General features: G+C 53.5%; 1 protein-coding gene across 1 annotated transcript; it reads right to left on the bottom strand.

The window, feature by feature from the left end:
- Nucleotides 1-1,527: 1,527 nt before the first annotated feature.
- On the bottom strand, nt 1,528-11,185 carry EEF2 (eukaryotic translation elongation factor 2). Its single transcript, XM_082621813.1, has 15 exons — nt 11,089-11,185; nt 9,838-10,052; nt 8,767-8,948; nt 8,464-8,675; nt 7,790-7,968; nt 7,591-7,696; nt 6,970-7,083; nt 6,583-6,721; nt 6,268-6,463; nt 5,364-5,622; nt 4,816-4,923; nt 3,644-3,997; nt 3,224-3,406; nt 3,009-3,141; nt 1,528-2,249 (listed from the first exon to the last, which is right to left on the bottom strand). The coding sequence occupies exons 1-15, from the start codon at nt 11,089-11,091 to the stop codon at nt 2,056-2,058; spliced, it is 2,577 nt and encodes an 858-aa protein (XP_082477939.1). The 5' UTR covers nt 11,092-11,185; the 3' UTR covers nt 1,528-2,055.
- Nucleotides 11,186-15,233: the final 4,048 nt, after the last annotated feature.

The following is a 15,233-nucleotide window of genomic DNA, read 5'->3' on the forward strand; positions in this document are numbered from 1 at the left end:
TTCTACAGTTGGGGAAGCAAGACCCCAGAGAGGTTAGGTAACCCACTCGGAGTCACACAGCCGGCAACGGCGTAACTGAGATTCATCCCGAGAGGCCCAAACCCAAAGCCCACGCTGACCTAGCTCAGATACCGTCTGACACAGACCTGTGTCTTTTGGTCCTTGCTGGCTACCCTAACCTCGTGCAATCCCCCCCCGCCCCCACCCCCTTTTACACTCCAACACCATTTGCCTTCCCGCCTCAAGCATCTCATTGAGATGGCACCAGCTCTTTCTTCCTCCTGCCTGGGGACTGCCTTCCTCCACTTTTAACTCCTAAGCACACTTCAGTTCACAGCTAAAGCAGCACTTTCTCCCATATCGTTTCCCCTATTACATCTTGTATTTGTCACCATTAAAGAACCAAGAGTGATACGTTATTAACCAGTCCGTACTTTATTCAGAGCTCCTTGTTTTTCCCTAATGTCCTTTTCCTGTTCGAGGATCCCACACATTTAGTCACATTTAGTTATATCTCCTTAGGTTGCTCTGGGCTTTGAGCTTCTCACACTTTCGTTTTTGATGACAGTTTTGAAGACTGGTCTACTCCCTCAATTGGGATTTATCTTTCTCATGGTTAAAGAGGGGTGATGGGTTTTAGGGAGGAAGACCATACAGTGCCATTTTCATCACTCCTTATCAAAGGTCCATACTATCATCCTGACTTATCACTGATGTTGACCTTGGTCATAGGCAATATTCATCAGGTATCTACAACTCTTTTCCTCCCCTTTCCATACCTTAACAAGACACGCATTAGTGGAGGTATAGGTCTAGGGCAGCCTGGGAGCACAATGGCCACCCTCCTGGCCTGGAACCCCACACCGACACCTCATTGTCCCCACCCGCCTTCCTCAGGACAGGCATGTAGTGATAACCCACGCATAACGTTACAAATCTTGGGTAAAGTTTGAATGGACAAATCCAGAGAATCCTACAAAGGAATCCTTGCTGTTTGTTCAAAGAGCTGCTCCTAGCATAAAAGTTGGACTGAGGCTCCTCCCACAACCCAGGCACAAATCAGCCTCCAGGGTGCTAGTCAGCACTGCAGTAACCACAGGGAAGTTTTGATGGGACAAAGCGGAGTACATGGGCAATTTTCCCAGCCTGCACTGACTGCTATGACAGAACCAGCGCCATCAGACTATGGAAACGTTTACAGCTGAAAGTTAACGGTCCTGGGCTGCACTGCCCCCATCTCAAACGCTCAGTAGACACGGAGGCCAGTGGCTGTCCCTGCAGACAGCACAGATGTAGGACAGTTCCACCGGTTGGCCCCACGTGACAGATGGACAACTGGACTCGCCTGGCTCACGTGAAGTCTCGGACCTCTGCCTCAACCCTGGATGACATTTGGAGGTGATACTTAACACTGTGTATTGGAGCGTCACCAATAGCCTCGCTCACCAGCACAGGGAGTCCATTCTAGCCTGAGTGGATGGAGAAAGACCATGGACACGCATGCACGAAAGACCATGGACACGCATGCACGATCACCACCATATCAAATTTATTATTCCAATGGCACTAATACAGCTGGAGGTGCTCATGGTGACACTCAACAGGATTTCCTGCCTTCTAGCTTCTGTCCGAAGAGAACATCTACCTGCTTGTTCCTTCCCCCTTTCCGGAGGAAAATCCACTACGGGCCATTTACCCAAATAAACCTCTTAATGCATTTATTTTTAACTTTTTTTGGACATATGAATTTCCCTCTTAAAAAAGGCTTCGGGTGTTCCATCTCCTCCCCCATCCCCACCGGCCAGGTAAGTCCCTGCTGTGAGGGCACTTCTGTTGCCTCTGAAATCTAGAAATAAATATCGAAAGAAACGGCATCAAGTGCTCATGTTGAGCGATGGCATGGAGTGGGCCCCGGAAACTTGTCAGGCAGAGCGTTACTGGGTCTGGACAGCCTCAAGGTGTCGTGGAGAATGTGGGGCTCTTGCTGTGGTCACCTGTCCCTGGGCGCAGGGGCTGCGCTGAGTCCCACCAGGCAGCAGGCTGCGGGGAAGCTGCCTACAACTTGTCCAGGAAGTTGTCCAGGGCCGGGATGCCTTCCTTCAGGCCTTTGCGCTTGCGCGTCTCTGCCACCACCTGGCTGGGGCGGCTGGTGCTGTCGAAGGGGTCACCGGGCAGGATCTGCCAGTGGTCGAACACACACTGGGGAAAGGCCTGGCCGCCCGTGTTGGACCTCAGGTCAGCGGTGAAGCCTGTAGGAGGCACAGAGACAGCGCTCACAGGGAAGCCCAGGTGTGGTGCCTTACAGCTCCCTGGCCTCCGCCAGGAGGGGAAGGTGGGAACACAGGCCCACACCAGAGGATCACTGAGTCCAGACTACCTGACTCATGTCAGAAGTCAGGCCCATTATCCTATCCCTCACCCAAAGGCTCCCTCAAAGGCTACTGATTAACAAGTGAGGCAGGGGTAGCCCTTCCTGGGCCTCTGGTCTCCACCTGCTCCTTCTCAGGATGAACCAGGGCTCCAGCGCAGCTGCTCTGCAGGCTTTGCTTGTAAGATTTACAGGCCCAAGGACCTTCCCCCTAATTCAAGAGTCCAGAGGCCCAAATGAGAAACAGGGCACCTCCTCCTCAACTGCGATGCAGAAAGCAACAGCTCCCATCAGACCCACCCTGTGCCATGCACGAGAAAGAACTGGGCCCCTGGGACTTCCCTGGTGGCACAATGGTTAAGATTCCACGCTCCCAACGCAGGGGGCCCAGGTTCAATCCCTGGTCAGTAAACTAGAGAGCCACATGAATGCCGCAACTACGAGTTCACATGCCACAACTAAGGAGCCTGTAGCCACAACTAAAGAGCAAGCCTACCGCAACTAAGACCCAGCACGACCAAATAAATATTAAAAAAGATAAAAGAACTGGGTCCCGTCCTAGACCAGATGGGCTGAATGTCTGCTGGGCTCCACCCCAAAGACAGCGGGCATCTGAGGACCACACCAGACTGTCACTCACCAAAGGACTCATTGACAGGCAGGTAGGCCTTCACAACAAACATGGGGGTGCCGGCCACCTGTGTCTCCTCAAAGACATGGCCCCGCTTCCTGTTCAGGACACCGTAGATACCACCAACCACTTGTTCCGGACACTGTCAGGCAAAGAAAGACTATTAGCAGCTGTTGGGCAGGATGGGACCGGGAGCAGCAGCTGGGGGGGCCAGGCCTCCCCACCTGGATCTCCACAAGGTAGATGGGCTCCATGAGCCGGGGCTGGGCGGTCAGCACGCTGGCGTACAGGCAGCGCCGGGCCGTGGGGATGATCTGGCCGCCCCCGCGGTGAATGGCGTCCGCGTGCAGTGTCACGTCGTGGACGTCGAAGCGCACGCCCCGCATGTTCTCCTCACACAGCGCCCCCTATGGAGGAAGGGGAACACCATCAAGAAACCGCCTCTACTGCAGCTCCTGAGAACAGGTCAGCCAGAACTGTCTGTGCCAGCTCCTCCAGGTCTCACCGACAGGGACCATCTCGGCCTCCCTAGGGTCCCCTTCCCAGGAGGCAGGACCACAGCCCCACCTTGCCAATAGGCAAACAAGGACAGGAGGACCCCCCAGTGACAAATCCACCAGAGCCATGCCTGAGCGGCCCCTCACCTCCTTGGTGGCCCACTGGAAGCCAGCCACCACGCTGTCCTTGATCTCGTTGAGGTATTGCACGCCCTTGGTGATGTCAGTGAGGATGTTGGGACCGGTGCCATCAGGACCAAAGCACCAGATCTTGCGGGCCTCGGCCACGTCCCACTCGTACTTCTCGGCTAGGTAGCGGGCCCGCTGCTTGAGCTCCTGGCGGGAAGACACCTCGCCCTTGTCGATGTCCTCGGCCAGGCCGTCGGGGAAGGGCCGTGCCTTCATGTACAGCCTGTTGTGCTTGTTGGGGGACTTGGACAGGCAGAGCACGTTAGACTCCTCACTGACGGTCTCTCGGTACGAGACAACTGGGTCAGATTTCTGCAAAAGGAGCACGCAGGTCAGGTCAGGTGTGCCACAGGAACCAGACACCTGAGAGGCATCTTAACAGAAGGTCTTCCTAATAACGAGGCCCACTTAACAGTGGCAGTGGCACAGAAAGCAGAGCGCGTTTGATCTCACGGCACAGAGCCATGCACGTCTTCTGTGTAAACATGAGGTGTGCAGCTAGTCCCTCGTAGGAGGAAGCCCACTGCCAAGAGGGCTGGTGAAACAGTGAAACTCCACATATGCGGTATTAACGGGGAAAAAAAATCTCAAAAGATACAAGTGCTAGGCCTAACCCCACACCCCAGCATATAAGTTTTCTAACATAGAGAACAATGGGGAAAAGCTGTCACCGTACCTGAAAAAAGAAAATTTCATTCCTATAAGGAAAGAAACGAAAACACAGAAACTTTACAAGGAGAACCACACGTAAAGAAACCCAAATCCAGGTCTGAGAACAGACACAGATCTGCGCTCAGTTCTGTGGGGAAAAAAAAGGAGAGAATGGAAACCAGAACGCACCAGCTGGGCATGGGGCCGGCTACGTAAGCCTCAGTGTCTGCACTTCCCAAGAGCTTTTTAAAAAATTTAAGAAGCAGACCGCTCACACTCCAGCCTTGCCAACGCATCTAAGCTGCTGGTGTCACGACAGCACATATCACCTGGCAGTAACGGATGGAAGGACAGAGAACTGAGTGCCCCAGTCCATGGGCCCCTCAGAGCCCAGCCTGGACCCAGGTCTGTGCTCTCCACCGGCCCCTCCATCCTGGGGACAGCGGGCCTCCGGCCACCAGAGCAGTGCCAGGTCTCACCTTGATGGGAATGCAGGCGTGGTCCTCCTCCAGGTCCTTGAGGCAGATCTCCAGGTGCAGCTCCCCGGCACCTGCGATAATGTGCTCCCCGGACTCCTCAATGATGCACTGAAAAGGGCCACGTGTCAGCCTGAGCACAGACCCCAGGACAAATGTGGGAAACCCAAGGGCTTAGGGACAGGTGGAAAGCGGGCTCCAAGCTTCCCTCCAGATGGAAAAGGCAGACTCCCAAAATGGGGTTTTGAGGGGAAGATAGCAGGGTCCTCTTTACTCGTTTTCAACATTAACCTTCTGTAAGGACCCTCCGTGCACAATCAGCCTGTAAAGACCCAAGCAGCCTACGAAAGAAATTGGGTTCCTGGGTGGAAAACCACCATTTAAATTAAGGGCAGCACCTCTGCCAGGGCAGGTGTACCCAGCACAGCTGGTTTTCTCAACACGGAATCTCTACTTGTGTGAGAAGCCAACGGAATCTTTCCGGCTCAGCCACACCACGTAAGGCAACAAACCCCTGGCGCAGGGGTCGCCTACGGCCGGGGCGCACCCACCTGCACCATGGGGTCCGACTTGGCCAGCCGCTTCAGGCCCTCCACCAGCTTGGGCAGGTCGGCCGGGTTCTTGGCCTCCACGGCCACCCTGACAACAGGGCTCACACTGAACTTCATCACCCGCATGTTGTGGGCGTGCTCGAAGGTGGTGATGGTGCCTGTCTTCACCAGGAACTGGTCCACGCCCACCAGGCCCACGATGTTGCCACAAGGCACGTCCTCGATGGGCTCGACGTAGCGGCCCATCATCAGGATCGTCCTGGGGGAGACAGAGAAGGCCACAATGCATTGGCACCAGGGTGGCAGATGACCAAACGGCCAAAAGACAAGCCGCCTTTGTCTTGGAGCCTGCGGCTGTCTTCCTGTCTGGAGGGGCAGTGCCATCCCACCCTGGGCCAAGCCCTGAATCTATCTTGCGACCCAGGTCTCAGTGACAGCTCTGGCTCCTGCACACCAGGACAGAGCCACCTGCTCATTAACACGTGCCCTGTGCAGGACTCTGCACCCTGACCCAGGCCAGACATGCGTGCCACGGGGAAACCAGCGGCACTCGTAGGTCGTAGTACAGTCAGGGCCCTGAGGAACTAGCAGGAATGGAGGCTGTCTTCCCATTACCCACACCTGGAGCAGCGACTGGGTGGCCACCCACCACGTGACGTCTCTGGGGTCAGAGCCTGCTCTCTGGGTATTTTAAAATGTATGCTGCCCCCATAATTTCAGCCTAACTGCTTCCCAACTCCAGGCTGTGTCTCACCGTGAATCCCTAGTGGGGAGGAGACACTATTTCCTGGTGGGCCTCCCCTGGCCAAGTCTACATTCAGATAACCCTCACCCTTCCCCCTTCACTGGCCTGAGGGGCGGAAGGGAGGCTGCTGGGCACCCTCTGCCTCACAGAGCACCTCACCTCTGGATTGGCTTCAGGTATAGGTCTTCCTTCTTCCCGGGTGTGTAGTTGGGCCCCATGATCCTGACCTTCAGGCCGGTGGACACCAGCCCTGAGAAGACCCGGCCGAAGGCATAGAACCGACCTTTGTCAGAGGTCGGCACCATTTTGGAAATGTACATCATAAGAGGGCCTTTGGGGTCACAGCTTTTAATGCCTGAGGAGAGAGAAAGTAACCCCCCACAGGGAAAACTGATTCCCTGGCAGCTCAGCTTTCCAGAATTCTGCAGCTCTGCCCAGCGTTCTAACCCCGGGGTGCAGGCACGCCCCACGTACCCATGGCGGCCTCGTCGTCTGGGGGCCCCTCGTATAGGAGTTCACAGCGGTACTTCTGGGCCGTCACAGGGGAGGGCAGGTGGATGGTAATCATCTGCAGCAAGGCATCCCCGGCAGGTAGCCAGCGGCGCATCACTGCCTAAAGGAGGGGATGTGAGAGAGGGAGAAAAAAAATGACTTGAGAAAGAATCTAGAAGAGCAGTGTAAAACACCTGATGTCTCCTACCCACCTCTGCTGGTGACAGGGCTCCTGCTGGTGATACTTCTAATATAAGCCTGGGCCCAGTGTGGAGCCCTGACTGAGATCCTTACAGCCAGCTGTCTGATTACCTGAGAAAATGGCACTCAAGCTGGGATGGGGACTCACAGGATGGCCGCTCCACTCACCTTCAGAAGTGGTTTGCCTTCTTTGTCCTTATCTTCACTGTCCAACTTGATGTCCAGTTTTTCAATTAGTTTTGCCGTCTCCTCCTTCTTGAAATTCATGATTGCATCAAACACCTGACACCCAAGAGACATGGCAAAGTGGGTTTGGGAACATACTGGAAGCCTGAAGCTACCTGCTTCCTGCTCTGGAGCTTTAAAGGCCATCTTCGCTTACCGCCAAAGGCCTGACCCAATTAAGCAAATCACGGGGACACTTCTCAACAGATTGTTAAAAGAAAAAAACCCTTTTCTATTTTCAGACATTGAGCATACACTCACTAAACTCACAGGCTTGCAAAGCCTAGACCCTCCTACCTCATCTCACCTGCTGCCTGGTCAGGGAGGCTGATGGTCCCCGATGCTGAAGCCCAGGGGTCGGGGAGACTTCCCTGTCAGGGTGGAACACTGAGGGCGTTCTGACCTCATGCCGCCTCATCCTTGTCCCAGGAGCTGCCTCTGCAGCCTGGCCCTGCCTTGCCCCATGGCATCTTGCTACTGGCTGCAGCAGGCTGGGTATCAGATTCTCAGGGAGCCCAAGGACAGCCCTGGGGATGCCTACCTATCAAGCACACGCCAGCTCACCTTGAAGATGGGGTCCAGGATGAGCTGGCAGAATGTCCGCGGCAGCTTCTTGCCATCTGGGCTGTTGGCTGACTTGCTGAATTTGCCGTTGGCTGGATCAAAGTACCTGTCAGAGAAGGCTCAACCCAAGTTAGGGAATCTGGGGGGATGTGGGTGTGAAGGACCCCATAGATACTTGAGCTGTGTCTCCAGCACTCACCGGTCTCCCCACAGCTTCTTCATCATGTCCTCCACCTTCTTGGCCCGCTCAGCAGGCCCCAGCTGGCCCTCGCCCTTGGCGGCAAACTTGGCCACGTACATCTCTGCAAACTGCTTGAGAGTGAAGGCCCAGCCGTGGAGACCAGACCCAAAGCCGACAGTACCAAGGACAGGGTCAATCTGAGAGGGCAGGAGAAAGCTGTGAGTTTGAACAGTTGGACACAAACCACATCTACGAAGTCCCCAAGCACCCCAGCCCTCAGACACTGGATTTCTTCAATAGCCGTCAGGTCAAAGTGAAGAAATTTTAGTCATCATGTACAGGGTGCCCAGCTCTGCCCCCATCACGAGGGGGTGCGCGATGCCACAGGCACTGCCCCATGCCCCTGTTAGCAGGCTGAGCCGCTACCCCAAAGCCTCCACCGAAGTCCAACCTTCTTGCCATTCCAAGGTTCCCGGCAACCTCACCTTCCAACCTCCCAAGAATCCCCAGGAGGCCATGGCTTCACAACAGTGGTTTCCCAAGGGCAGCCCTCAAGGAGAAGACCACAACCCTTCCAGTCTGCATGAGGAACGCTGCCCACCCGGTGGGAGAAGCGGGAGGGGGTACTAGGAACACAGCAGGAGATGGCAATCCGCCAAGGGACCCCGACTTCAGCAATCAGGCAATCCTACCATGATGTTGCCCATGGGGCCGCTCTCGCCCTCCCCATAGGTGGAGATGATGACGTTGACATTCTCCACGATGCGCTGGAAGGTCTGGTAGAGCTCCTCGGGCTCCAGCTGCAGCTCAAGCAGGGCCCGGTCCATCTTGTTCATCATCAGCACAGGCTTGATGCGCTCGGCAATGGCCTGGCGCAGCACCGTCTCTGTTTGCACGCACACGCCTGTGGACCAACAGGGGATAAGGCGTCTCCGTCGGCCAAAGAGGGGACAGCCCCAGGTTCCCCGCCATCCGTGCGGAAGCCTGCTGCTTACCCGACACGCAGTCCACCACCACCAAGGCACCATCGGTGACACGGAGGGCGGCTGTCACCTCTGAGGAGAAGTCCACGTGCCCAGGGGAGTCAATGAGGTTGATGAGGAAGCCAGAGCCATCCTTGCTCTGCTTGATGAAGTTCAAGTCATTCTCTGAGAGCTCGTAGAAGAGGGAAATGGCCCTGAGAGATTGGGACAGGTTACCCAGATGGAAGCACACCTCAGCCTGGCTCCTAACCTGCTCCCACTAGCCCTCTGGTCCATCAGGTTCCTGCCCACAGGAGTCGGGGTGGATGCTCTTGATTCTGAAGTGAGGCTGCAATCCAGTAAAAAACCAGACAGATGCTGCAACCTGTCTCCTCCTCCTGCATTACTCATCTCTAGAGATGAACTGCAGACTTCCCACACAAGAGCTATCCTATCCAGGGACATTTACCTCTGCAGCACCCTCTGCCGGGAACCACCACCTCCCTGGTACAGGTGCAATGGTACCAGAGCCCACCTGGTTCCTCTCAAGCTCAACACACCTGATTTCAAAGAGCAGCTACACAATCAGGCAAGATCCAGAAACCCCAAAGACTACCTTTCACCCTTCCCTCCCTCAGAGCCCATGACCAAGGAGATGTTACCAGATGAAGACAACTGTTGTTACAGCCTTTTTTTTTTTTGCGGGGGAGGGGAGTTTTCTCACCCTCTTAACATCTGGGGCCAGAAAACTCACAGGGGGCCACCACAGGCAAGGCAAGGCCTTTAGCAGTATCCTTGGATGCCAGCAGCACCCACCCAGCCTTCTCCAGACAATGCCAAGAGCCCCTTGGCCCCCCTCCTCTCCAAATCCCCTTAATACCACCCCATCACTGTGCCTCTCCAACAGGAGACAAAGGTTCCCATCTCACTAGCTGAAGCCCCATTGTCCCTCACAGTCCAAAAACCCAGCCCCAACATGCTCATCTCCCCAGAAACCGGTCAGTAAAGGGCTGACTACTGTCTATCCTCCCTACCCACCGCCCAAGGACTCAAGAGTAAGCACCTCCCCCCTCCCTGTCCAGAGCGCGTTAAGGCTTTGCTCACGTCGACTTGATAGTGATGCAACGCTCCTGCTCGTCCTTCCGGGTGTCAGTGAAGCGGGTCTCCCCAGCCCGGGCGGAGGCGATGATACCCGCCTTGCACACCAGGGAGTCCGTCAGAGTGGACTTGCCATGGTCCACGTGGGCGATGACGGACATGTTTCGGATGTTGGCCTTCTTGTCCATGATGGCCCGGATCTGGTCTACCGTGAAGTTCACCTGGGCGGAGACGGGGGGGGGGGGGGGAGAGGGGAGGCTCAGAATGGCCCCGCACTCCAGGAATGAGGCTTGGCACTGAAACCTTGATCAATAGACTGCTAGGCCATGGCCAGAGGGAGCTGGTCCTGGCGCTGCCTCAACTCCCACCCAGATCCCCCCTTTCTTTGTTGACACTCCTTTAAAAGTGCAATTCACCCCGTCCCTGAATAGCCAGACGCTGGTTGTTGTCACAACCCAGAGTGACAACCCAGAATAAGTACTGGGGACTAAGTCTCAAAGAGTGACAACAGATTTCCTTTATAGTATGTTGGCGTATCTGGGGTCCAGCTGAAGGTCCCCCCACCGTGTTGCCACTGGTTATACCCCCAGCCTTCCCCCAACCAAAGGGGCTCTTTAAAATCCAAGGTCACCTCTCGCTGTGCAGGGTGGGGGGGGGGGTCAATCAGGTAGAGCCACGCATCCCGCCCCTGATTCTTAACTATGCCACCCCCGGTCGGGTGGGAGGCTTGCGCAGCCCTAACAGGCAGGAGCCTCCACCTCGTGGTTCTTGGAATCAGGTGTTCACAAAAGGGAGTTACAGGAAGAACCAAGGTTACACAACGTCAGAAGACGAGACACTTCTAAAGGTCTTACTCCTCTCCTTTTGCCATTTCCTTGCCGCCCCCGGCTCCCGACAGAAAATCGGACTCAAACTCCCAGCCCACGGGTTACATAAGGCGGCTCCCCTCTCCCCGCTCGCACCGCGGCACCCGCCATTACAGCGTCTGCCACATCATCATACCCCCCGCCCCGCCTCCGCCCCAGCTTCAGCCGGGCCCGGGGTCCTGGAGGCGGCGGCGCCCCCGGAAGCGGAGCTCGGCTAGCAGTGCAGCGCGCAGACATGGCGGCAGCCGCTTCCCCAGCCCCGGGCCCGCCGACCCCGCCGCCGCCATGTCTCCTCTCCGTCAGGGAGGCCACAGCTCTCCAGGCCTGGTAGGGCCGGCCCTACGGAGGCCCCGCCGCCGATTCAGGCCGCCCGCTGAACAGCGCTGCTCACCATGGTGGCGGATGGCGGTGGATTCTCCCAGGTAGATCCGAGGGTGGCTAGCCGCGCCGACGATGGCGGCGACGACGGCGGAAGAGAACGCTGACGTCAACACCCAAGCTTTTATAGGCCGACGCCGGTTGGGCGGGTCATCTGACCCCCGCTTCTGGGGCGGGGCGAAGCGACGCCCCGCGCAGGCGCATGAACGGCCTCCCACAGGGTAACCCTTAGGCGTCGGCGCCGCTGCTCTAATATAGAGGGTCTGCGTTCCACACTTGGATTTTCCCTGGGGCGTGGTCCGCCCGGTGCAGGGTGCACGCCTACCGGATGCAATACTTAGGTGCAAAACGCGAAGAGCCGTTTTAGCTGAGAATATTAACCACATCATAGCAACTATATCAGTCTGCAAAGTGCCAAGCACTCCTATTAAAAGCAGATTACAATATTAATAGGGTCTGTAGATTGCACCAAGGTTAACTTCCTCCGTTTGATGTTAGGTAAGATGACAGTACAGGGCTTAAGAGTACTAGGGACCTCTCAGTACCATTTTTGCAACTACCTGTCTATTTACAAGAAAAAAAAAAAAAGCTTTTTTAAAGGCAGGTATTAATCACTCATTTATTCCACAAAGACAGATTGAGCGTCTACTATACCAGGCACTGCTATAGGTGTTGTGGATATACCAGTGAACAAAACACCTTATTAGCTCCACCACTTTAAGTGTTCTTACAGTAGATACTCGTATTTTTCTATTCTTCAGTTTCCTTTTCTGCGCAGTGGGGTCATCAGTACGACCTCACTGGGGGAGAGTAAAATTCACTAAATATATGTACAGGGATTAGCTCCGTGCCTGACACAGTTCTCAATACACGTCAGCTATTTTAATTAGCTATCATTACTATTAATAAAACACATTTCAGGTACTGGTTTGCCCTGTCGCAAGCACGGGGGCTAAGCGCTTTTCTACATGCGCAATCTCATTTTCTACTTCATTTTCTCTCCAGGGGGAGGCGCAGGAAGACTATTTTGCATTTGTGTCCTAATATGACCCTAAGAAACAGCTGTATATATCAGATCTTTGGCTCAAGAGAACGAATTGGCATTGAATTCAGCATTTTTATTCTTGGTAAAGAGCCCAGCTCAATGCCTGGTACACAGTAGGCGTTCATAAGTATTTCTTGCATCAATTAATGATATTCTCATTAGCGTAAATAAACCCCTTTCAGTAAATCTTCCCCTAAACTCACTCTGTCAAAAAGAGGGGGACTGCAGTGCTTTCCCTGCGCTGGGAGAAGGGGAGACGTGCGTCTGTAAAAAGCCATGCAAGTTCGGGTCTGGACTCTAAAATAAGCCTATGCACTCCTCTCTCCGCAAAGGCTTTGCGCGTTTTGCTTTGTAAAGCGCGATCACAGCCCTGATTTCGTTTAATCGAAGACTGCCATCACTATCCCGCGTTTAACCCAGGGGGAAACTGAGGCAGGAAGGAGCTGCTCCAGAAATATCTACCGAACGACCGAGGATCGGAGCCGCAGAGTGGCAGGCAGCAGACGTCAATGCCCGAGCTCAATCCCGTATCTTTAACACCTGCGCCTGTGTTCCTGACACTTTATGTTAATTTTACAAGGCTAGCGCATGCGCCGTTCGAGGGACGCGATTTCAGCAGATGGGTATCCAGTTTCCCATTCTTTTTTTTTTTTTTTTTTTTTGTGGTACGTGGGCCTCTCACCGTTGTGGCCTCTCCTGTTGCGGAGCACAGGCTCCGGACGCGCAGGCTCAGTGGCCATGGCTCACGGGCCCAGCCGCTCCGCAGCATGTGGGATCTTCCCGGACAGGAGCACGAACCCGTGTCCCCTGCATCGGCAGGCGGACTCCCAACCACTGCGCCACCAGGGAAGCCCCAGTTTCCCATTCTTAATAAATGATTTATCTTCATTTTATAAAAATGTTTAAGTGCACTCAGCATTCACTGTGTGCTGGGCTCCGTCTTAGGCACTTCACAGCACTTGCACATTGGAACATTTCAGAGATTAAAAGCAAAAGTTTTCTCGTTAAGAGGGTTGAATTTGCTCGCAAGTGAATAGATTGCTTATTGAGAAATTTTAACTTAATGTAAATTAAAGAAGCCGGGGAGAGTTTAAGGGGAATGGGGAAATTTAAGACATTCCCTCCCCTCTGTAACCCTCCAAGCAGAGGTATTCCACCCCACAGCTGCAGGGATGGCGCCAGATGTTGGCAGGGGACAATTCCCCACCGCCATCCCCAGACCCAGAAGCCTGGGGGAGGAGCAGGGCTTCAGCACAGAGCAAAAGCAGACAGCCAGGCTCAGGGTCTGCAGTAATAAATACAGTTGAGGGTAAAGGGCGGGGAAGAAGCACGAAAAAAAGCAACCGCTGCAGAAAAGCTCTGATGCGCGTGCGCTCGCTGCGGCGCGGGGCGGACACGGAGGTCCCGGCAGCGGCTCCTGCTGACCAGAGGCCGCCACTGCACGCCCCTTGCATCTGCCTTTTGATGCCGTTGAGCGCGTATTGGATACCCATCACTACCCTTTAAATCAATTAATTCACGGGACTTCCCTGGTGGCCCAGTGGGTTGGACTCCGTGCTCCCAATGCAGGGGGGCCGGGTTCGATCCCTGGTCGCAGAGCTGTATCCCGCATGCATGCCACAACTAAGAGTCCACACACACTGCAACTAAAGATCCTGCATGCTGCAATGAAGATCCCATGGGCCGCAACTAAGACCCAGTGAAGCCTAAATATTAAAATATAATAATAATAAACCAATTAATTCACGTAATCCTCCCCACACCCTGGGCTTTGTGTGGGCTCATTTATGCAGGAGCAAACTGAGGCTCAGAGAAGTTAAGTGATTTCCCCAAGGTCACACAGCTAATAAGGGCAGAACCAAGTGACTTAAAAAGGCATGGTTTAATGGTCCATCCATACGCTGGAATATTACTCAGCCTTAAAAAGGAAGGAAATTCTTCTCTCTTTTTTTGGCATTTTTATTATTTTTTTTTGAATTTTATTTTATTTATTTTTTTATACAGCAGGTTCTCATTAGTTATCTATTTTATACATATTAGTGTATATATGTCAACCCCAATCTCCCAATTCATCCCACCACCACCACCCCCCCGCCACTTTCCCCCCTTGGTGTCCATATGTTTGTTCTCTACATCTGTGTCTCTATTTCTGCCCTGCAAACTGGTTCATCTGTACCATTTTTCTAGGTTCCACATATATGTGTTAATATACGATATTTGTTTTTCTCTTTCTGACTTACTTCACTCTGTATGACAGTCTCTATATCCATCCACGTCTCTACAAATGACCCAATTTTGTTCCAAAAAGGAAGGAAATTCTGACACAGGCTACAACATGGATAAAATGGTATGCTCAGTGAAATAAGCTGGACGCAGAAGCACAAATATTGGGGAATTCCCTTGCAGTCCAGTGGTTAGGACTCTGCGCTTTCACCACTGAGGGCCCAGGTTTCATCCCTGGTCAGGGAACTAAGATCCCACAAGCTGCTTGGTGTGGCCAAAAAAAAGAACAGATATTGTATAATTCTACCTATATAAGGTCCCTAAAGGAGTCAAATCCAAGGGACAGAAAGTAAAGTGGTGGAGGTCAGGGTCTGGGGGAGGGATAGTCAGTGTTTAATGGGGCAGAGTTTCCGTTTGGAAAAATGGAAAAGTCCTGGAGCTGGATGGTGGGGATGGCTGCACAACAATGTGAGCGTACTTAATACACTAAACTGTACACTCAAAAACGATTAAAAAGGTCAATTTTATGTTATGTATATTTTACCACAATTTAAAAAAAAAAAAAAAAGCATGGTTTAGTCAGGGAGCAACTCCGCTCCACTACTACTTCCTGGATGGATTTCAGATTTGGTTGATCTGAAGCCAGAAATCATGAGTTTAGATTCTGCCCTCACTGCCTGTGCGAACTTGGGCAAGTTACATAATCTCTCTGAGCCTCAGGATTCTTCATGTAAAATGTTGAATAATAACAGAACCTATTCTATTATGGGGCTCTTGTGAGACTTAAAGAAGTTAATACACAGTACCTAGCACAGTGCCTGGCATACATTAAGCCCCATTGAAGAGTTTGCTCCTGTTATGGGCTAAATTGTGCCCCTCCCCCAAAACAT

The sequence above is a fragment of the Mesoplodon mirus genome (assembly GCF_964341445.2).
Source record: "Mesoplodon mirus genome assembly, chromosome: 5".
Classification (NCBI taxonomy): domain Eukaryota; kingdom Metazoa; phylum Chordata; class Mammalia; order Artiodactyla; family Ziphiidae; genus Mesoplodon; species Mesoplodon mirus.